This window comes from Amblyraja radiata, chromosome 25 (assembly GCF_010909765.2).
Source record: "Amblyraja radiata isolate CabotCenter1 chromosome 25, sAmbRad1.1.pri, whole genome shotgun sequence".
NCBI classification, from domain to species: domain Eukaryota; kingdom Metazoa; phylum Chordata; class Chondrichthyes; order Rajiformes; family Rajidae; genus Amblyraja; species Amblyraja radiata.
In genome coordinates this window covers 36051650-36074870 of record NC_045980.1, presented here as the reverse complement: position 1 = coordinate 36074870, position 23221 = coordinate 36051650, and the positions used below count along the sequence as shown (strand labels likewise).

General features: G+C 41.1%; 1 protein-coding gene across 3 annotated transcripts in view; it reads right to left on the bottom strand.

The window, feature by feature from the left end:
- The window catches only part of sbno1 (strawberry notch homolog 1), a 37442-nt gene extending 14311 nt beyond the window's left edge, over window positions 1–23131 (bottom strand). Inside the window, exons 1-17 of one of the 3 annotated variants that reach the window (XM_033043887.1) lie at window positions 22776–23053; window positions 14971–15102; window positions 13167–13461; window positions 11827–11865; window positions 10754–10854; window positions 9280–9373; window positions 8251–8411; window positions 8002–8135; window positions 7828–7918; window positions 6770–6931; window positions 6075–6210; window positions 3684–3789; window positions 3384–3537; window positions 2703–2885; window positions 2075–2172; window positions 1011–1162; window positions 300–485 (exon numbers count right to left, since the gene is read on the bottom strand). In XM_033043887.1, coding sequence (XP_032899778.1) covers window positions 300–485; window positions 1011–1162; window positions 2075–2172; window positions 2703–2885; window positions 3384–3537; window positions 3684–3789; window positions 6075–6210; window positions 6770–6931; window positions 7828–7918; window positions 8002–8135; window positions 8251–8411; window positions 9280–9373; window positions 10754–10854; window positions 11827–11865; window positions 13167–13461; window positions 14971–15102 — 2224 coding nt within the window. In that variant the 5' untranslated portion in view covers window positions 22776–23053. Of the gene's footprint in view, window positions 1–299; window positions 486–1010; window positions 1163–2074; window positions 2173–2702; window positions 2886–3383; window positions 3538–3683; window positions 3790–6074; window positions 6211–6769; window positions 6932–7827; window positions 7919–8001; window positions 8136–8250; window positions 8412–9279; window positions 9374–10753; window positions 10855–11826; window positions 11866–13166; window positions 13462–14970; window positions 15103–22397; window positions 22419–22775 lie in introns of those variants that run through there. The other 2 variants (XM_033043888.1, XM_033043889.1) reach the window with 2 other exon arrangements.
- Between the last annotated feature and the right edge of the window lie 90 nt (window positions 23132–23221).

The following is a 23221-nucleotide window of genomic DNA, read 5'->3' as shown; positions in this document are numbered from 1 at the left end:
TGCATTTCCGTCCACATTTCAAACAGGTGTTGGCTGGTTCCTTAATGAATTATCCCTCATGTAGGCAGCTGGTTGGGGAATCGGATTATAGGGTCGGGGCATGCGTGAACAAAAAGACAAGAGGGTTAGGGATTGAGGCACAAACGGGATTGCTCAAAGGACAATTACTCAAAAGGCTCATGAATTATAGGTCTTATATAACAGAAGGGTAAGAGGTAATTGCAGTTAAAACGTGCCCACCCTCATGCTGCACCTCTTGATTCATCAGTTTCATAATTACTTAGCTTTCTCCAACTTACCATCCTCTTCATCGGAAGATTCATCTCTGAAAGGGTTGAAGTCATCGTCAGCAGAACTAACAGAATGAAAACTTTCTGCGTCACTGCCTTCACTTTCAGACCCTTCAGATTCGCTCCCCGATGAGCTGCTCCCAGCCAGCCCTTTGGACTTGCGGGCTTTTTTAGCTTCCCGTTTGTCCTCATTAGCTGAGAAAATAAGAGTTAGATTTTAAATGGTTCACAAAAGAGAAAGAATGAAACTGCGCAATTTTCAAATACGTGGATTTATGTCAATAGCTACCAATCAGCATCCCCTTTAATAAATATATCAGAAAACAAATTGCTGTCCAGCCATATAGCTTACCAAAAGATTGATCTAAGTGACAGGCTATCAAAGGCATTTCAATAATAGAAGATTCCAGATCTCATGGTCCTGGCTGCTGAGGGTTCAACCAATGGTGGGTGATGGGAGGCAAAAATAAGTGTGAACATGCAAGAAATGAGTCGGCCATGTGGCCCTTCATGCCTGTCTGGCATTCATGCACATAATGGTCAATATTCTATCCTGGCACCATATCCAGCACTCTCCTCATATACCTTGATGCCCTTAATATACACAAATGTATTGATTTACATGGATCAACATAACTCAGCATTTTAACCGAGATAACTCAAGCTCTGTACTCCCAGAAGCAACACATTCACCAATATCTGTATAAGGGAAGGTCATACCTTTCCGTTTTTTCCCTTTGTTTTGTCTTGATGGACTGTCAATGGGAGAGTCTTGATTACTGGGCACATTCATTTCTATCCCCAACAAACTGTAAAGCTTCTTTCTGTCAGGTGCTGGGAAATGTTTCTCAACCAAAGACTGAAGAACACCTCTGCAACAATTAAAAAATAGAAATCAATATAAAAGCATTATGAATACTCCGGTCACTCCAGCAGATACAATTATCTTAAATCATTCCTGAATAAGACGATATCAAGTTTTCACCTAATAAGACAATAGGCAGCAAAACAAGGTGCAATATGAACTCAGTGGAGTCAGGCAGGACTCGCAAAGGGAATGGACAGACAACATTTTAGGTCGGGACTCTTCTTCAGACTGGGGGGGGGTAAAGAAACAGATCCCCCTCTCTACTCCAGTCAACCGTTCAGCTTTCTCCCCCCTACTCCATTAGCCTGAAGATAGATCCCAACTGAAAATATTGTCTGTTCATACCCTCCAGAGTTGATACCATTAATCAGATGCATGACATTAGGAAAACCTGGGAAAAACGCAGCTGCTATTCATGAATTGTTACATTAAATAATTGCTCACAATGCAATTATTTGCATTTTTAAACTGCCTGAACACACGTATTCATGTAGATTGGTCAGATTGCTCAAATCAAGCAGATACAATTTAAAAAAATAAAAATTAATGGAAATTTATTTGACCATAACTCTACCGTGCTTTAATTAAGACTGCTCAAGTAACTGAATTTTTGTTTACAAACCATTTGATACTCCAGAGCTTTCGTAGCGCATGTAAAGAACGTGCATTTACAGAGTGTGATCACATCTGTGCAATGTCGCAATGTTGAAAGGTACTGGGACGTTTATAGCTTTTCCCTCAGTTTTCCTCGCTGGTACAAGACTTCCGTACAAAACAAATGAAATTCCAGTTGGGAGAACTACTCATCCTGACAGCAACTCCCACATGCCACAAACAAATGCTCAGCTCGTTTTGCATTACTACCACCTTTCAAATAACACCGACAGTAAGAAACATTTATACTATACAAACATACTTAGCAGTTGAAACAAAATCATTCAGTTCACCACCTCCTTCTTCCAGAGCTTCCAGGGTCCGTGCTTCTCCAGTCGACTGAAGACCAATAACCACGCACTAGGAGTAATTACAAAATTAATGTATTTGAATGGTTTACATTTTATTTATCAGCAACAACTTGTGCAACTTCCCCATTGCAATTTTAAAGAGTGCATTTGCTGATTTCTCAATATTGGAAATAGATGGATGAAAGGTCATGTTACAGTCGTACAAGACATTGATGACGCCACATTTTGAGTATTGTGTTCAGATTTGGTTAACCTGCCATAGGAAAGATGTTGCTAAGCTGGAACGGGTGTTGTCAGGACTCGAGGGCCTGACTTATAGGGAGGGGTTGAGCAGGCTATGACTTTATTCACTGGAACGCAAGAGGACGAGAGGCAAATTTATAGAGGTGTACAAGATCATGAGAAAAATAGATTGGGTAAATGCAGTCCTTTACCCAGAGTAGGGGCATCGATAATCAGATCACTTTTTATTTTTACACAAAGGGTGGGAAGTATATGAAATGAATTGCCAGAGGAGGTAGTTGAGGCAGGTACAATCACAAGAAAAAACATTGACAGCCTTTATTTATGATTCATCACCTTTCCATTCTTGATCTCTTCCCGGGCAAGTTGCACTATTCTCCTAACTTTGGAAGCAATGCAGAGATACTTAAAAAAGCGCTGATGTGCCGACCAGAACTGCCCCCACATGGACTTCTTCATTCGCTGCTCTGCATCAATCAGCTCCGCTGACATTTGAAATTTCTCCCTTGCCTCCACCCACTGAAAAGATAAAAAAGTCAGCATTCAACAAAATAAATATATATTTTTAAACAATTCAGGACTGATCCAGGCTTCATTGAAAGGAATATCTTCATTTGTGCTCTCAAATATCCTTGCTACGGTTATAATTCTAAACATTTACTATTCCTTGCTACTATTTAAAATTTTAGATTCTTGATGAGTAAGAGTGTCAGGATAGGGTTGAGAAGGTAAGATAGATTAGCCATGATTGAATGGCAGAGTAGACTTGATGGGTCGAATGGCCTAATTCTGCTCCTAGAACCTGTGAACTAAACTAGACCGCAATTTATGCTTCAATGAAACTACCTAATATTTCTACTTAGGGAAAAAATTGGTTACTTCAAAGCAGAATTTTAACACAATGATGGTGTTAATCTTCAATTCTAGCAACTGCAGACCCCCCTGCAAATTCTAGCAACTGCAAATCCCCCCCCCCCCCCCCCTCCCCCAAACACAAAGCTTTGCGCCGTTACTTACCAGCTTTACTGCTCTATTATACATCTTTATGTAATCTAGACAGAGGGGAACTTCTTCAATTTTGAAGGTTACTCCAGAAAAGCTCAGTTGTCTTGCTATATACATTCCTCTTAGCTTCATATCCATGGCAACTATTTCCATTGCCCCAACGCCTCTGTTTTAAAGAAACAAGATTTTTAAAGAAAAGAAACACGATTTACAGAATTCGGCTGAAATATAACCATTACAAGGAATTAGCTCATTCTAGCTGACAGATTGTTACTATTATATTTCAATACAAATGTTTGGATTGTATTTTACCTCCTCTCAACAGCCTGAATGAAATCATTGAACTCTTTGAATGGTGTGCCTTCACCCCAGATTCCAAGTCGATTCATATAAGCCATATTGCGAGGTTCTGATGCACCTATTATGGGGAATAATACCATAAGTACAATGGAAGAACATCATTTAGTTCAGCGTCACGTGCACCAAGGTACAGCGAAAAGCTTTTGTTGCGCGCTACCCAGTCAGCAGAAAGACAATACGTGATTACAATAGAGCCATTCACTGTGTATATGGGAATAACGTTTACATAAGGGAATAACGTTTAGTGCAAGGTATAGCCAGCAAAGTCCGATTGAGGATAGTCCAAGGGTCACCAAAGAAGTAGATAGTAGTTCAGCGCTCTCTGGTTGCGATGGGATGCCTGATAACAGCTGGGAAGAAACTGTCCCCGAATCTGAAGGTGTGCGTTTTCACACTTCCATACCCTTTGCCCGATGGGAGAAGAGGGAGTGCGACTCGTCCGTGATTATACTGCTGGCCTTGTCGAGGTGGCATGAGGTATAAATGGAGTCAATAGAAGGGAGGTTGATTTATGTGATGGTCTGGGCTGCGTCCACAATTTGCTGTAATTTCTTGCGGTCTTGGATGGAGCTGTTCCCAAACCAAGCTGTGATGCATCCTGATAAAATGCTTTCTATGGTTCATCTGTAGGAGTTGGTAAGAGTTGTAGGGGCCATGCTGAACTTCATAATTCATAATATTCAAAAGGCCTAAGTATACTCAAAAATCCCTCTTCCACGGTTTCAAATCATCTTTGTGCACAGAGAACAGTACAGCAAGGAACAGGCCCTCTGGCCCACATGTCTGTGCTGACAATTACGCCAATTTACACGGAAAATCTGTCTGCACATTGTGCATATTCCTCGTTTCCTTGCCTGTTTAGGAGTATAAATGCCTCTTGAGCTATTATCATATGCGTTTCCAACTGTCCAACTTCTCCTTAGAACTTATACTCTCTAATCAAAGCAACATTTGGGTGAGCACCTTCTCCAAAGCCCACAGACCCTTCCTGTAACACGCAATCAGAACTGTACCAAATGTAGCCTGACCAGAGTTCAATACAGCCACAAGATGGCTTGCCAACTTTTATACTCTACACCCTGATCCATAAAAGCAGCCTGTAGACCTTGTGTATACACCTCGTCTAAATATTACCACATTCTGGTAGTTATGGACTTGCTCACAAGATCTCTCTGTCCATCGATACTCCCAAGGGTCTTATCATTTGCTTCACGATACTCTCTTGCATTTGACATCCTGACATTTGGCATTTCACCTCGCTTTGTAAAGTAATCACACGATCCGCATTTGATTCTCCTACGTACAAGATCACATTGCTGAATGAGGAGACTGGTGGTCGTGGAAGGCAAGAACAAAAGGAATTTATCCTAGCGTGGAGGCGAGGGGACAAACGTGGAAGTACAGGAAATAGAGATGTCAACTGCAATAGAGCAGCAGGTAAAGAATAAGGAAGACATTTCAGAAACATTGACATGGAAAGTCCTGTCAACAGCGTAGATACAGTAGAAACAGAGATAATAAAGGAATTGCAAGAAGCAATATGGAGAGATATTTATGAGAATTCATGGACTTAATAGATCACTGGCGTAATCCCCCCCCCCCCCACCACCAAGTTGGAGATAGACACACAAGATAGGAAATTAAATTTCAAATGTAGACCACATGAAAGTGAGAGCAGGGTGACAACTGGCAGCAAAAGTAACAAACTATTTAAATTCAATGCAAGTGTAGAAGGCAGAATCAATACAGGCATCAATGTTGCAGTGAAATAATTGATGGATTGGAGGAACCTTGGGGGACAAGGACTAAAACTAATATAATTCCACAAACCCAAGCCTAGCCTGAGATCCCATAGATACTACTTTGCCAAGGAAGGAGTAAGTGGAGGAGAAGGGGAGGTTGTTCAGCACTAGAACGAGTTCTGCCAAGTGAATGAGAACAAGAGAGGCTAGTGCACATGAATTAGATGGTCATGGGGAAGATGAGACACAAGGAACTGCAGATGCTGGTACATTTAGGAACAAAAAAGCAGAAACTGTCAAAGTGGTTGAGCAACAGAGATGTTATGAATTTAAATGGGAAAGGAAGGTACAAAGGTGGTAAGAATTCTGATGATAGGTTATTTCTGAAACATTTGATTCTCTCTTCACCGATGCTGCCTGATCTGCTTCACATTTCCAGCATTTCTGTTTTTACTATTTCATGTTCCTTGCACCTGCATATTTTGCATGTGAATGGCCAGGGGCCTGCTTTACAATTATGCTCCTCCATCCAGCTTCCCCCACAGTAAATACATTTACTTTAGTGATCACAGACAAAACTAAAGCTCCCACATTTGCATACCTGTTGCACTGGCATACACGACGCGTGCCTTTGGCAATTTGTTCTGCAGTTCCAATACTGCCAGTCCAGTTTTTGTGGGTTTTGAAGAACCAACAGGTGACAGATTTTTGGCTTTGTGGCATTCATCAAAAACTATCTGCAATAATTCAGTTAAGGTTATTTTTAACTATATTAACTGTAAATAGCATGCAACCATCCAGTTAATTACAATGGTTTTATTCTCAAAAAGCCAAGTTCCAATTTCCATTAAATGTGCCATGAAAGATGCTGAATGATTGAAGTGACCATAGGTGAAGGTTATGCAGGAAGCAAGGCAAGCTATAAATGGATGCCATGGATTTAGAAAGATGCGTAGTTCCAAGATCCAAATTCCACTCCAACAGACAACCAGCATTTCCTTAGTGCCATGGGAAGACAAGCCCAAATGACGTTGGTCAGGTAGACATAGACCCAGATGAGGGCAGTCCAGTCTACTGGCAATGGACAGCAATACTACATCAAAGTATCTAAATATACATTCTTTCTTCTACCAGACAAAAATAGTCATACTACATTGTAAAACAAAGGATATGTGAAACAAATCATCGTGGACATTTTTTAATTAATACATCTCTGTAGAAAACAGTACTTTTGGTTTTATTACTCGTGGAACATGCCACAGTGATACTTAAATTCTGTACTAATAAAAAGGATACAACCCCATCAAAGTCTTCTCCGCACCAGTGCAAAAGCTGCTTTAACCTGGTTTTATATTTTCCACCTGATTGACTTTCACCAATTAGTGAAGAATATGTTGCAAAAATGATACCTTTCTTCACACTTCCATTTTGTTTGGAAGAGATTTTTCCATACTTGAACTAGAAAACAAACAAGTGTGGTTATGGTGACATTATTAGTGTACATATTTCAAACATTGGTTGCCAAGACCCAAAGTGTGAAGGTGGTATGAGCCAAAATTATGCACACGATGTTATAAGTGCAGTAAATTGTAGATATTCCAGAATACATCACATCATATCAATCTGCAGCCCAAACCATGCAATTCAGGACTTTCCGATCTTACCAAGACTTTGAATTATCTTTAAGTTAACAAATCTGAAAAGGACTCAAGTAATGTGGGAATGGAAATGGGAAAAGACTTACTAAATAAACTAAAAATACCAGGAAGTTTATTTAATGTCAATAGTCATTAGTTCCATACACTGCTCATGTTTCCTTTTTCTATTTATGCAAAGCTCATCTTCCTCCACATCTTGGGTACACATACTTGTCACCCCTGGGTTTTACCCGTGCAGGGAGCATTCAATCCTATCAAGCTTCCACAAATAACTACATGCATTTAGATTTTAGATAGTGAGATTTTAGAAAATCATTCAACTTGTTGAAAACTAATTGTCAAATTTAAAATAATGTGCCACATTGTAATACTTCATGGCCACAAAGACAAGCCTTCACTTGCATTTCCCAGTTCCTGGTCACCCATGAAGCAAAATACCCCCCTTATACCCACTGAGACTCTCCAGTGTGCAATTCAGAAGCCTTAAACTAAAATACAGAAATGTCAATCCGTAATGGGAAAGGCTGGAAGCAGCGAGGCTATGGAAAGTGGAAAGCACTATTATCTTGTTGAAAAGCGTACAAATCTAAATTGGCCTCAAATATATAGTAGGAAAATTGATTCAGTTATGAAAGAAAAGTGGGTTGTTCCCCCTTAACATAAAAGATACCACCTTCAAAAAGAAGTGTTCATTACCTTATTCAGCGCGTGAACCTGAATATTTTTTGCTCCAATGTCTCTCAGATCCCTTTCAGCATCATACTTCAAGTCATTGGATACACTAAACCTGTAATAAGCACAGAACCTCAACTTTAACCAACTGCAGTAAACACGCTTTGGATAATTTGGATTCATGTTGTTTCCACTTACCATATTGACCTTTTTCTACCAAGAAGGTAATTTTCAAAAATGATGCCAGCAATGGTTCTGCCTTTACCCACACCAGCCCCGTCCCCTATCAGGAAGGCAGCACGGTCCCCATTGGGGAGGAATGTTTCATGTTGCTGTGGTTCAAAACAATAAATGTTGAACAGGACTTAGTAATGGCCACACTTGGATCTGAGGGCATTGCTGCTCAACTTATTTGCATGTAAACCAATTGTTTTAAAAGCTCAGTACCTGAGCAGCATAGGTAATTGCTTCCAGCTGCAAAGCAGACAGCCAGCCACTGTCAATGGTCTCCTCCTGTAGAGTCAACCGATACCAAACATCAGGAGGTGTCACACTTGATAAGGAACTGGTCTCCACAACTGGATCAGGATGGCGCAATCCAACTTTTACTTTTAACAAAATTAATACATTTGTGAAAGTTAAGACAGGTTTACTGGTGTTAAGTACTAAACTATTATCTGCTTTAGTAACCGTGACAATCCAGATACTGTAGACTTTAGAACATGCATTTTTACTGACAAAAAAAATCACGAGCCCAAGAAATTGGTCAGACTATCTTGAGATGGCCTGTAGTTTTGAATAACTGCTTAACTCTAAAGAGCTGGTGGGGACTTGTTACATCCTTTAAAAATTCCAGAAGATTTGTCAATCATGATTTCCCCTTCATAAATCCATCCTGACTTGGACCGATCCTGTTACTGCTATCCAAATGCGCCGCTATTACATCTTTGATAATCGACTCCAGCATCTTCCCCACCATCGATGTGAGGCTAACTGGTCTATAATACCCTGCTTTCTCTCTCCCTCCTTTCTTGAAAAGTGGGATAACATTAGCTACCCTCCAATCCACAGGAACTGATCCAGAATCTATAGAACATTGGAAAATTGCGTCCACAATTTCCAGAGCCACCTCCTTGATTACCCTGGGATGCAGACCATCAGGCCCTGAGGATTTATCAGCCTTAAGTCCCATCAGTCTACCAAACACCATTTCCTGACTAATGTGAATTTCCGTCAGTTCCTCCGTCACCCTAGGTCCTCTGGCCACTAGTACATCTGGGAGATTGTTTGTGCTTTCCTTAGTGAAGACAAAACTAAAGTACCTGTTCAACTCTTCTGCCATTTCCTTGTTAATCGCAAATGTATTGCAAGATATAAACTTTCAGTATTCAGTTGTTATAGTAATTCAGTAAACTTGACTACTAAATTAAAATAGAGGTAGACAAATGAAATGAGGACTTTGAGAAAAAGGCTTACACTTCATTGGCATATATTCAGCATATGTGTCCGCATGCCCCATCTCCTCATCGTCCTCCTCCTCAGGTTCCTCTTCATCTTTCAGAGGCAATTTCTATCAAATATTAAGAGAGAGATTAGGACAACAAACTGAAAACTCAGCCAAAGAGCAGATGACCTATTTGGTATCTCTTCCACTTTCTTCACTAACTCTTAAAAGCAAGCACAAAACCTTTATAGGAAAAGGTAGTTTTGGATTGGTTTTCAAAGATTGGCAGGCATTATTGGTCAACAGCAGTTACACAATTACAAAGAATGAAAATCATAAATCTCCCAAAGGAAAAAAAACAAAATTGACTTAAAAAATAAATACTGTCTAGATTCAATGTATCTTAGTTTAAATTAAGGGGAGAAAAATCCCATGCACATTTTAAGAATCATGTGTTCCATAGGGAACGATGATCATGGAACATCCTGTCCCATACTCCTTGTACATGAACTTTGTATATTAGTAAGCAGCCACATTATAAAGGTCACCATAATAGATCAAAGAAACTACATTGAAGTTGGGGTGGTAGAGGGAAGCAGGGATGTGTTGTAGTTCATTGATCATCATCATCATTGAAAACATTAGCGACGCAGTGGTGCTGGTTTTCAACGGGAACGGTGACGGACACACCACATATCTGTCCTCCAGTTCCTGTGGACTTCCGCCGCTGGAATGATTGGATTTTGCTGTGTGATTTATCATCATTCCTTACAATGCTATGTACGACAGTGATCGCAACTTCTACTGAAGTGTGCATGGCCATTGGCTCGCTAGATGCTCATCCGCCATTTGACAGGTCTTGTTTTTGGTCCTGCTGAGGGTCCACTGCCCCCTTACATGGTACCCGTGGCGGGGGGAACTCCCCTCCCGACCTGAGCATTGAGATGCAATAATTCTATAATGATACAGAGTGCAATTGTTGCTGCCAAACTATAGGAAGAACAGATTGCATTGGAATGGATGCAGTGGAGTTTCACCAGGATGTTGCCTGGGATGCATTGTTTCTGTTACAAGATGACACTGATGGGCTGGGCTTGCTTCGCTTGGAGTAGAGGTATACAAGATTGTAAGGGATGTTGAGCATGTCGATAGTGGGAAGCTTTGCTCTGCAGTAGAAGAATGTGAAACTGGAGTGCGTAAGTTGATAAGGGTTCTGAGGGAAAAACTCACAGGGTGGCTAAAATCTGGCCTACACTGGCATAACTATAGAGTATTTGCTTCATGTCCTCACTGAGATGAAGACAGGCACCATCTTTTAGGCAACAACTTTTAACTGAATGCTGTGGCTCTGGGCCAGGTTGAAAAAACATAGATCACTCTGCAAGTTATACCAGATTATCAGCATATAATTACAAGTCCAAACAGAAACCATGAAAGGAACAGGTAAAGACCTCCGTGCATTTCTACTGACAGTGGCAAAATGTCAAAGCTGTGAAATATGATTACCGGAGTGGGAGAGAAGCTCCGCACTTTGATGTCTTCATTGACCCATATTCGAGTCACCTCTTTACTCAGTGATTCCTTCTTCACACCATTGTTCAAATCAGCTGCAAACAACACATACAATTGTTTTAACTCTAAATAGCCACAATTCCCAATTATATTATTAATGCTAATTTAAAATGTATGCCTGATCATCCACAATACAATGTCCAATTATATTTGTCAGTATATTTTGCCTGAATAATAAAAACACATTAATCAAAAACTTCACTCATAGTAAACTAATGAAGTGATTTAACGCATCTTCATGCTTGCGCTCAGTTACATTGCATCCATTACATTTTCAGGATAAAATATTCACCAAAAAAAGCAAAAAATAGAGTGAAGTCTGAAAGATTCCATAAAACAATTAACATTCCAGACCACTATTATTTCACCAGTTCTAATCATTTGTCATCCATGCTGAAAAAGGGTCTCAACCCAAAACGTCATTTGTTCCTTTTCTCTGGAGATGCTGCCTGACCCACTGAGTTACTCCAGCTATTTCTGTCCATCGTCTAGTTAGACACTAACTCACCTTCAACAGATGCTGCCGGACCTGCCTAACGTTTTAAATTTCTGCTTCAATCATTACTCCCAGATGTACATTCAATGCCTCTGCTTTATTCAGTGAAACACTGCGCAGATTCCTTCCCGATTATTATACAATGCAAAAGTGTACTGGAAGATATATACAAACATACCTGAGCCCCACACCAACAACATGCAAGTATAACCGTAAAAGATGCCCCAACACAAAGCTATAACCAGAGATGAGATGCAAAGAAAATTTACCAAAGTAATTATCAAGGCTGCAGGATAGCTTGGTATATAGTACATTTACAAAATCACCAGTGTGAAAACAGGATAAATAATTCTAACCTCTGACCTCTGGTACTAAATACGGGAGAGGGTGCTGGGCCAAACTTCACAGCATATCAAACTTCAACCAAAAATGTTGCCCACTAATCCACCACGTAATCACTAGGCATGTCTCCATTGTGTTGAGCTTCTGTGATCTGATATTACTACCTTACCTGGATTATTTGCCATCTTAGAAGTGAGTAGTACAATTTCTGTAAGGAAGTTAAGTAGGGGAAAAAGTTTCTGATGCATTCTGGAAAGTCGCTCAACTTCCTTGCATTAATAATATTAAACACTTATTTAACAAAAATTTGCAGTTATGTTTCAAATTAATCGTTCTTTTTTGATGATTTTTTCTAAATATGTTTCTGGACTAATTGTACCTAATAAGTAGAATCTTCAGAAGATTATATACATTTAACCCACACTTAATCTTTACCAGACAAAAATAAATGGCTACGCTACAGACAAGAATTACACAATCTCTTCAGCCAAATCTTACAAATGGCCACAAGACTACAGTGCGAAGCATAAATTGGCAAGAAGAGAATGCTGTTGTGCTCTTTCGTTCTATATACCTAGGAAAACAATGATCAGCTATTTTGCAATTGAAAACATGGAGTTTTGATTAACACCGTTAAAGGATGAAATTACAGAGTGTATGTGGAGGGATCAACTAGGAACAGGATGTTCTAGATAAGTATAGTGTATTGGGTTAGCTGACGATCCAGTGGTGGAGGGGCCTTTCAGAAACAATAATCATATTATGATGAATTTTATATTGAAATTTACATTGATCAATCTGATATCATGGGATTAAATTTGAATAAAGCAAACGACGAGCAGTGAAGCAAGCAGGTGGCTTGGCTTTATTCAAAATGTAAAACAATAGGAGTCATTGACAAGTTATTTTCAGGTTCGGAGGGGGCAACTTCTGCGGTGCTGCAGGGATTAATGTTAGGGTCCCAGCTCTTCACAATCTAGATCAATGATTTAGATGAAGAGATCGAGCACAATATGTCCAAATTTGCTGATGAGACAAAGCTAAATTACGAGGGATTTCAGCAAGATATGGATTATGAAGTGGAAAAGCAAGGAAATAGAAAATGAAACAAAAATAATGTGGAAAACATGAGGAGAGCCACTTTGGTTGAAAAATAAAAGGAGTATTCTGGTAAATCTTCTTGGCAATCACTTGTTCATTTATGTGCCTGTTGATGTTTAATAAACTATATCTTCACAATCACATTGCTAATAAAATGCACATCCAATGGTTTAACGTTGATACTGCAAATGCAAGAAAGTATTACCAACTTGCATCCAAGTTCAACTTACCTAAGCAGTTTAACTATGAACATTTTTCAAAATGATTTTAAATTAAATATTCTACAATATTTAAGTGCATTAACAGCAAATTATCTCCCTGGTCTGTGTTAATTATTGTTTCAAATCTTTCTAGTTATACAGAATGACCCAATTCTAACAAAAATGATCTTAAATGCAAATAACTTACTGGCTGCTGTTGTAATGGGTTGAACAATATTAGACGGTGGCTTCATTTTCATCAGTTCAGATAAGCTGTTGTTTTTAAGCAAGTCTTTAAGTTGGATCTGGTCCTTGGATGATGCCGTAGCCAATGCTGGAGCAGCAGTTGAGGTGAGTGCGAGGGAGCTGTTATGAATTATTTTTGCTACAGTGACTGTGGGACGAGATACTGTATTTACAGGTGCCTTTGTCACAATTAATGTTGTTCCAAGGTTTGGCAGCTGATTCAGCTGATTTAGCACAAAAGTGGTAGCTGTTGGTGGCTGTTGACAGAAAAATATAATTATAGTAATGAAAATGGTCTCATGTTTGAAGTAGAATAACCAGGAAGTCAGAGGTTTGCAATCATTTCTCAAACTAAAACTGAATGGTGGCCCAGTGGAAGTTTTTAAAATGACTCAGCAGTTCAATAAAACAGACTGAGAGTCCATCAACTTGCAGCCCATCAACTGGCCGTGGTGATGAACAAATTAAATCAGGAATTAAGAGCAAGGTGAACAGCATTTACGATTAATGAAAGAAGAAAGAAAAGGATAGTTTACAGAATGAGATGAAAAAGCAGGAAGCTCATGTAGAGCAAGTTGGATTAAGTGGCCTATTATGTACTGTTCACCGCTGTACAGTTGCATGGAATCAGGAAATAGTACAGAAACTCCATAAAAAATAATCTGATTCATCGCCTTATGTACTGACAGCTCATAGGTTACTCCTGCTGAAACGTTTGAAACAAGAATTCGGAAACATTACCGAAAACTAAACCTAAAATTGCAACTGTAGTTACAGAGCACATTTACAGTAAAAACAACATATTTAACTAACACTAATGCATTAGATCAGTTTTAATTAAAGGACGGGGAAATATTAAACAGCAACTTTAAACAGAGCAGAGACGGAGAGGCAAAGGGGTGGAATTCACAATGATTGCAGTACAGGGGGAAATAATTTGACATACTGAGTGTGAATCAGCTCCATGCAAGAGCAATCCTGCCCACACCATTCCCCTGCTCTCACCATATTCCTGTAAATTCATTCCCTTCAGATACTTACTTCAGCTCCATTTTTGGACACTGCCATTGAGTTATATTATGGTAGAACATATGAAGGCAATGGCAAGAACCTCTGGAGCATTGATGTACTGAGAGTGTAAGACCATAGATCACTGAAAGTGGCAACAGAGGCAGATAGGGAGTGCAGAGTGCATTTGATATGCTTGCCTGCACAAGCGAGGACAATGAGTGCAAGAGTTGGGATGTCATTTGTACCTATACAAAACATTGAATTCTTTTGGAATAGTGTTTAGTTCCAATGACTACTATGGGAAGGATACAGTAGCAATAGAGTGCAGAAGAAAAAAAATCTGCTGGCTGGTGGTTATAATGTGGGAAAATTGGACAGGCTGGGTTTATTCTCTGACACGTGAGAGGCCAATGTGAGAAACGTCAGGTTTATAACATTACAAGGAGCATAGCAAGAAATGGATAGTATGTTTCTTTCCCATGGCAGGGAAATCTAAAATTAGATGCGATGTTTAAGGGATGAGGAGAGAAATTTAAATAGGATGCAAGGGGTAGGTTTTTCATCACAGAGGGCAGTGAATATCTAGAACAAGTTGCTGGATAAGGTGGGAGAAGCAAATTCTGTGTCCTGCAATCACAGTCAGGGCCAATTGCAATAGATCTAACCCTAGTTTCCATTTTAATCTAGAAATTTCAGTCACATCCAAAGTAAAGAAACAGTTGTAGAAATTAAATGATATAAAAAGCCATTTTCACCTGCTGCAAGCCACCAGATGACAGAGGAGACATCAAGCCAGTGTCCAGTGGATCTGCATCAAAAAGGTCATTCGGGCTAATCCCACTTTCGCTCAGAGCAGCAAGCAGAAGATCTTGGCCTGGGTCTGTCATCTAGATATCAACAGAATGGATTATTACATTATGCCTTCCTTAGACAAAGTAAACATGAAACTCAAAACAATATCACCAATCACACTTTTGCCGTTAGTTTTTTAATGCACGATAGCTCAGTGTCATGACATACAAGGGAATAGTTTTGTGGAAAACACACCAATGGTTAATGTAATCTTGCTACGAAACAAATTGTAACTGGGTCAGTTGGGAGTCTTCTTGGCAACATGGTCGGTCGGGTATCTGTTAGCCTCTTCTGGAAGCATCTGGAGATTGATTTTCATGCCACAATTTTTAAGTAATTTATCTCCCATTCGATGGATGTACCTGGAAAACTTATCCTGCTTTTATTGGGGAAGGTTGCTGCAGTTTATTTCCTCTTCCCTTTGGATAGTTTATTTTCTGCGGAAGCAAACAGTGCTGTTGGAATTGATTGAAGCTTGGGGCTCAAATATACAAGGCATAATGTCAAGACCCAGAGCTGCTTCATATCTCTGATAAAATGTATACCTTTAACATCATCCTCAGTCAACTCAGCCACCCACAATTAACCAGTTTATTTAAAACAAGCTTGTTTAAAAACTCAAGGATTGTGAGTAAGAGATCATTTAACATGCAACCCCACGTTTTTGATATCATGTGTGCTCTGTGTGAAGGTATGCCCACAATGTAATACTGAGACCCAGGGGTCCAAACAGCAACATTGAGAATACAGCAATATATTTACAAGGTAAATATTCGTAAATGTCTACCTTCGATTTAAACCCGCATCTGCAGCTCTTTAAATATATTTACAAGTACAGATGGTATACAACTTGGAAAGCAACCCATGGAACAAAGCCATTCAAAACAAGAGGGATCAGGGGTTGGAAAGATTGTCAAGGAAGTCTTAGTGAACTTCTGTCATACTGAGTCATACAGAACAGAAACACACTATTTGGCCCAAATTGTCCATAGTGACAAAGAGGCCCCATCTAAACTCATCCCAATAGCCCACAGATGACCCATGTTCTTCCAGATCTTTCTACCCATGTTCAAATTCTCTTAAATGTTGTTATTATTGTACTGGCCGAAACTACTTCCTCTGGCAACTTGTTCTATGTATCCACCATCCCATGAGTGAAGTGTTGCCATTGGGGTTCCTGTCAAATCTTGCCTCTCTCACCTTAAACCAATGCCCTCTAGTTCTAGATCCCCTAGAAAAAATACTATTCACCCCATCTAGTCCCCCTCATGATTGTATACACTAATGATTACCTCAGTCTCCTATGCTGCAAGGAATAAAGTCCTAGTCTGCCCAACCTTTTCCTATAACTCTATTCCTTTTGTCCTGGCAACATTGTCTAATCCTTTCCTCAACTCTTTCCAGCTCAATTGCATTATTCCTATGACACGATAACAAAAACTCCAAGTGAACTGAACACTGAACACAATGCTCCCAAGTGCCGCCTGAACGCAAACTTCACACTCAGTGCCCTTGCTGTGGCACCACTTCCAGGGAACTATGCACTCGTATTCCAACATCTTTGTCCTACAACACACCCAATGTTCCCACCATTCACTGCAAAAGTTTTATCCTGGTTTGACATGAATCCAACTCCATTTACCATTCTTTGGCCCACTTACTGAGCTCATCAATATGCAGTTATAATAAGCGAGTTCGGTATTTCAACTGCGCATGCCCAGGTCATAGGTCACTCGAGATAAACATTCTCGGCAGCTGAGCTGCTGCGTGTATACAGACCTGCGTTTCATCCGTAGTCAGGATCGAACCCGGGAGGGGGGGGAGGGCGGGAGGGGGGAGAGCGGGGGGGGGGGGGGTGGGGGGGGGGAGAGCGGGAGGGGGGGGGGGGGGGGAGAGCGGGAGGGGGGGGGGGGGGGGGGGGACGGGGGGGGGGGGGGGGGGGGGACGGGGAGAGAGAATGAATGTCCTCCAACGCTGCCAGGAGAGGTTCTGCATATTCCAGAGGACAGGGTTGTGAAGTGAGATAGAAATAAGATCGAATTAATGTTCATAAAAAAGCGACGCCTGTCCACTATCGAGTTGACAGCATTCTACATTAATTAATTGGTAGAATACTAAACAATTTATACAGTTTATACAGCCAGCGCTTCGTTCGCTTTTTCTTTATCACGAATGACCTTTGACAAATCCCATGATTCCTTGCGTTTTTCGGAATACCGAACTCACTTATTCTTGACAACCTTCTTAGCAATCTATAATTCTACCCAGTTTATCATCTGAAAACTTACCAATCATGCCTTAAGTTATCTCACCCAAATCCACAAGGATGTTGAACAATGGTGCCAGCATTTACTTGAGGCACACTGCTGGTCACGGACCTCCAGTCCTAAAAACAACCTTCCACCACTAATCTCTACTTGCTACCATGAAGCTAATCGGTGTACACTGTGGTCACAAGTTGGTATACACCGTAGTCACAAAGGCAAGTGATTCAGGAACTGAATCTAAGATTAGGGAAACTTCTAAAGTATGTGCAATTTGCCTCAGCAAGCTTATTGTTTCATTTCTCAACTCAATATTTTTGCGGAAGTATATACAACTATTTTAATATCCACTCAGAGCAAATAACAAATTTAAACACACCTACTAGACCGGATCAGCTATACAGCGTCTTCCATAGCGTTTGGGACAAAGACCCATCATTTATTTACTCTGTACTCCACAATTTGACATTTGTCCATGTGGTTAAAGTGCACATCGTCAGATTTTAATAAAGGCCATTTTTACACATTTTGGTTTCACCATGTATAAATTACAGCTGTGTTTATACATACACCCCCCCCTATTTCAGGGCACCATAATGTTTGGGACACATGGCCATTGCTTAGGTGTGTTTGTTTAATTGCCTCCTTAATGCAGGTATAAGAGTGTTCTCAGCACAGTCTTTCCATCACATTTGGAAACTTTTATTGCTGTTTATCAACCTGAGGACCAAAGTTGTGCCAATGAAAGTCAAAGAAGCCATTTTGAGACTGAGAAACAATAATAAAACTGCTAGACATCAGCCAAACCTTAGGCTTACCAAAATCAACTGTTTGGAACATCATTAAGAAGAAAGAGAGCACTGGTGAGCTTACTAAATCGCAAAGGGACTAGCATGCCAAGGAAGTCCTCCAAAGCTGATGGCAGAAGAATTATCTCTATAATAAAGAAAAAATCCCCAAACACCTGTCCGACAGATCAGAAACGCTCTTCAGGAGTCAGATGTGGATTTGACAATTACCACTGTCCGCAGAAGACTTCATGAACAGAAATAAAGAGGCTACACTGCGAGATGGAAACCAATGGTTAGCCGCAAAAATAGGGTGGCCAGGTTACAGTTTGCCAAGAAGTACTTAAAAGAGCAACCACAGTTCTGGAAAAAGGATTTGTGGACAGGTGAGACAAAGATTACCTTATATCAGAGTGAAGGCAAGAGCAAAGTATGGAGGAGAGAAGGAACTGCCCAAGATCCAAAGCATACCACCTCATCTGTGAAACACAGTGGTGGGAGTGTTATGGCCTGGGCACGTATGGCTGCTGAAGGTACTGGCTCATTTATCTTCATTGATGATACAACTGCTGATGGTAGTTAGTAGCATAATGAATTCTGAAGTGGATAGACACATCCTATCTGCTCAACTTCAAACAAATGCCTCAAAACTCATTGGCCGGCAGTTCATTCTACAGCAAGACAATGATCCCAAACATACTGCTAATGCAACAAAGTTTTTCAAAGTTAAAAAATGATCAATGGTCAAGTCAATCACCCGATCGGAACCCAATTGAGCATGCCTTTTATATGCTGGAGGGTACTAGCCCTCAAAACAAGCGTAAGCTAAAGATGGCTGCAATACAGGCCTGGCAGAGCATCACCAGAGAAGACACCTAGCAACTGGTGATGTCCATGAATCGCAGACTTCAAGCAGTCATTGCATGCAAAGGATATGCAATAAAATACTAAACATGACTACTTTCATTTACATGACATTGCTGTGTCACAAACATTATGGTGCCCTGAAATGGGGGGGACTATGTATAAGCATTGCTCTAATTTCTACATGGTGAAACCAAAATGGATAAAAATGGCCTTTATTAAAATCTGACAATGTGCACTTTAACCACATGTGAATTTTTTCTATTACAAATCTCAAATTGTGGAGTACAGAGGCAAATAAATAAATGCTGTGTCCCAAACATTATGGAGGGCACTATAAGCAGTGCAGTACACGGGTCTAGCATGCATCTATCTACAACAATTTTGTCAGGAAGGGCCAATCATTTTGAAGACCAAATCTTGTTTTTCTATCGGGACACTCTCCACCTCCACTACATACATTGCTACTGCCATGCTTGATGCCATATGTACGGTATCATGGTCATGTTTGATACCATATGTATGGTACCACTGTCATGCTCGATGCCATATGGGCAGTATTATTGTCATGTTAGATGCCATATGTATGGTGCTACCGTCATGCTAGATGCCATATGTACGGTACCACTGCCATGTTTGATGCCATATGTACAGTACCACGGTCATGCTTGATGCCATATGTACAGTACCACAGTCATGTTTGATGCCATATGTATGGTGCTACTGTCATGTTTGATGCCATATGTATGGTGCTACTGTCATGCTTGATGCCATATGTGCAGTATTACTGCCATTCTTGTGCCATATGCTTGATAAATTATGTACAGTGTTATTGTCATGATGCCATATCAAACACCATTGCTTATTATTAACGCTGCATTCATCATAATCTGAGCCCCCATGAAATGCTCTTTCCCGCTTCCAATAAAATAAGTGTCCAGTCATGTTGTAAAGTATAGAAGGAACTAAGATCGAGGCTAAAAATGAGATACCAAAAAGCAAAAACTGCTACCTCTCAAAGAGCAGCATACTAGTATCTTCAGCTCACAGGCTGCAGTAGGTCAAGGAGGCAGCTCACCACCAACCTACATCAATGATTGGATGATAGAAGTCTAACATAACGTGGATCCGGATGGTTCACAATATGGAAAATTTTGTGTATTATGAGGAGTATGGGGAAGGGCTTCAGGGAAATACTCTTTAGGCTTCAAGGTAGTCATAGAGTCTTACAGCGTGGAAACAGACTCTTCGCTCCAACTTGCTCACACCGGCCAACATGTCCCATCTACACCAATTCCATCTGCTGCATTTGGCCCGTATCCCTCTAAGCCTGTCCTATCCATGCATCTGTCTAAATGTTTCTCAAACATTGAAATAGAACGGATGAGGCCTGCAGTGGCACGGAATGGCAGAGGAACAGTTGTGGACATCAACTGGTCAGCCCCTGCAAGTCCGACCCAGTACTGCCCTCAGGACAACGGGCCTTTATGGCCAAGTTAAGACTCTAATTTTTTTTCTCAGAAGGATAAAAGATGGCAACTAAAACTTGGTGTCCCTTGAGTACTCTAATATCTTACACTCTTATACTTAATATGATTGTGCCTTATGTATAGTAGGATTTCCACTGAACTGCAAGCAACAAAAATGTCACTGTATTTAAGCACACGTGACAATAACTCTGGCAGCGCGTTCCAGAAATCTACCACTCTGTGCAAAAACAGCTTGCTCTGCACATCTCCTTAATACTCTCCCACTCTCACTTTAAAGCTATGCCCTTTAATATTTTACATTTCCACCTTGGCAGATTCCTTATTTACACCCCACAATTTTTTAAACTTCTGTCAGATCTCCATTCAGCCTCCAATATGGATAATCCACAAATTAACGTTCAGATGAAAGGGAGGTCAACTTGAATGTCAAAGACGGGACCTTGTGGGTAAGCATTTGTCCAACAAGTGGGAATCTTTTAAAGATGAAACAGTGAGAGTGCAGAACTAACGTCAAGGTGAAAGTTAAGTACAGCCTCCAAGAAACCCTGTATGTTCACAAATATTGGGTTGATACAGTCAGACCCTTTCACCGGGAATGGAAATGGCAAATATTAGAGGGCACCGCGTTAAGGTGTGTGGGCGAAAATTAAAAGGCTCTGCAAGGCAAGTTTTTTTTTTTACAAAGGGTAAAAGGTGCCTGGAACAAAGCAAAACATTTTAGCTGAGTTGCTGACCAAAACAAAATGCATCCCTTTTGACAGTAAATTTTGGAATGGGGAAGAAAGATGAAAGGAAACAAAATGATGACTGTTGATGCAAAATATATAATATAGACAATTGATGGAGCAACAACACAGGATAGTCTTGAGATAACTATCAACTATAATTAAAACTATCCAATAATCCAAGACATAAATAGTCTGAAGGATCCCAACCGAAAACATCACCTGTCCATTCCCTCCACAGATGCTGCCTGACACACTGAGTTCCTCCAGTATTGCAATTCCTTGTATCTTCAACCTCTCCAAAAATCTAAATCCATTAACAGGCTGACTAGCTAAAAGAAATTAACTTAACCAGTGTCCAACTGATCGACAGCGTAAACTCCTTTAAAAAAGTTATAAATCAAATAAAATATTTGTGCTCAATGTTGAGTACACTGCCTTCGTATTCAATAACGTGTTGGTTACAAGGACAGTTTTCTGTAAAACATAGTTTCATAGTTTACCTTCAAAGGCCAAGATCACTGAACTGGGAATAAAGCTTGAAGTGAACCGAAACTGTCAATGAGTCTTCACACTCATTCCCAACATGACTTCCTCCCATAGCCCCATTTATTATTTCTAAAAGCGAACATTCAGTATTTATCTAACTAACGTAAGTATTTTTTTCTTTGACGAGGGACATAAAGCACAAGATAATTTGAAGATGAGCGCATTGGGCGTCCTTAAACTGAAACGAATCAACAACTCCAAATTAAGTTGAGAGAACCTCAATCGAACCATCTGAAATAAATGAAACATTTATTTTAGGCTTCTCAGGATACACTATAGTCCCGCAAAACATCCCCGCAACTCCCACTGTTACAACACCCGGCAGCTGCCCGATTCTGGAACCCAAGCCTTTCATACAAAGACAGAGGTTCTCAGGACGGTTAAACCATTGAACGCGCGGCCTCAAGGAAAGGAAAATAACCTGACCTACATTAAGATGGCCAGAGCGAGAAAATAAATATGTAGGAAAGGAGGAAGGGGTGGTTAAAGGAGAGCGAAACCTTAACCTTCTGGTTGAAACACGTGCTCAGTAAGAAAGCAAACTTCCGGGTTATTTTATGGCTGCGTAATGGTGGCTGAGGACGAGAAACAGCCGAAGCCCGGAGATTCACAAACCAGGGTATAACAAGAGAAACCGAAATAAGACAAACCCTCGCTGCTGCTGCTGCCGATCCTCCTCCCACACGCCGCGCCGGGAAGGCCCGAGCTTCCCTCAGCCACTGACTCCTGTTCTCCCAACAACAACCTTCCTTCCTTCCCTCACTATTGTTCTCACGCTGCTTCTCCAACTAGAGGCAGTTAGTTGTGAGAGGAGCTCGCTGGGACGCGAGCGCACGATGCAGGCGGGCTCGGAGTCGGAGCGGCCCGACCGACCGAGCGAGGAGAGGCTCGCACCGAGATCGGCCTTTGTTTTCCTGGGGATGTCCCCTCAGCCTGACAAGGGCGGCCGTGTCTGTGTGTGTGTGTGTGTGTGTGGCGTGGGGTGGGTGAGGGGAGCAGCGCCGGGGGGACGGAGGAAGGCCACTCACCGCTGCGCTGATGTGAGGCGAGGACACGGCGCCCGCTCACTGCCCAGCCGCCGCCGCCATGTCAAGCGCCTCCCGCCGCCATCTCCCATCACGTGACCCGGGGCCGGGACCGTCCAACCGCCCGCCCTTCCCGCCAACCGCGCTGCCAATCGAATCCCACAAGCCCCTAAGCAACTTGAATGGTCTAGCATGATTTTGTTGAATATGCGGGGAATTATTTTTTATCCCCTTATTTTTTTTTAATATAAAAAAAACTCCCCCAAAACACCGCCGGCGAGTCCGGAGCACGTGACCACCAACGCCAGCGCCGCCGCCGCCGCCGCCCTCCCGCAGCGTGGCGTCATCGCCGCCGACGTCAGCGCGACCAATACAAAGCCGGCGCGTAATTTAAACTCCCGGCGGCGGGTGCACCCTAACCTGCTGGAGCCGGCTGATTGACGTCCGTC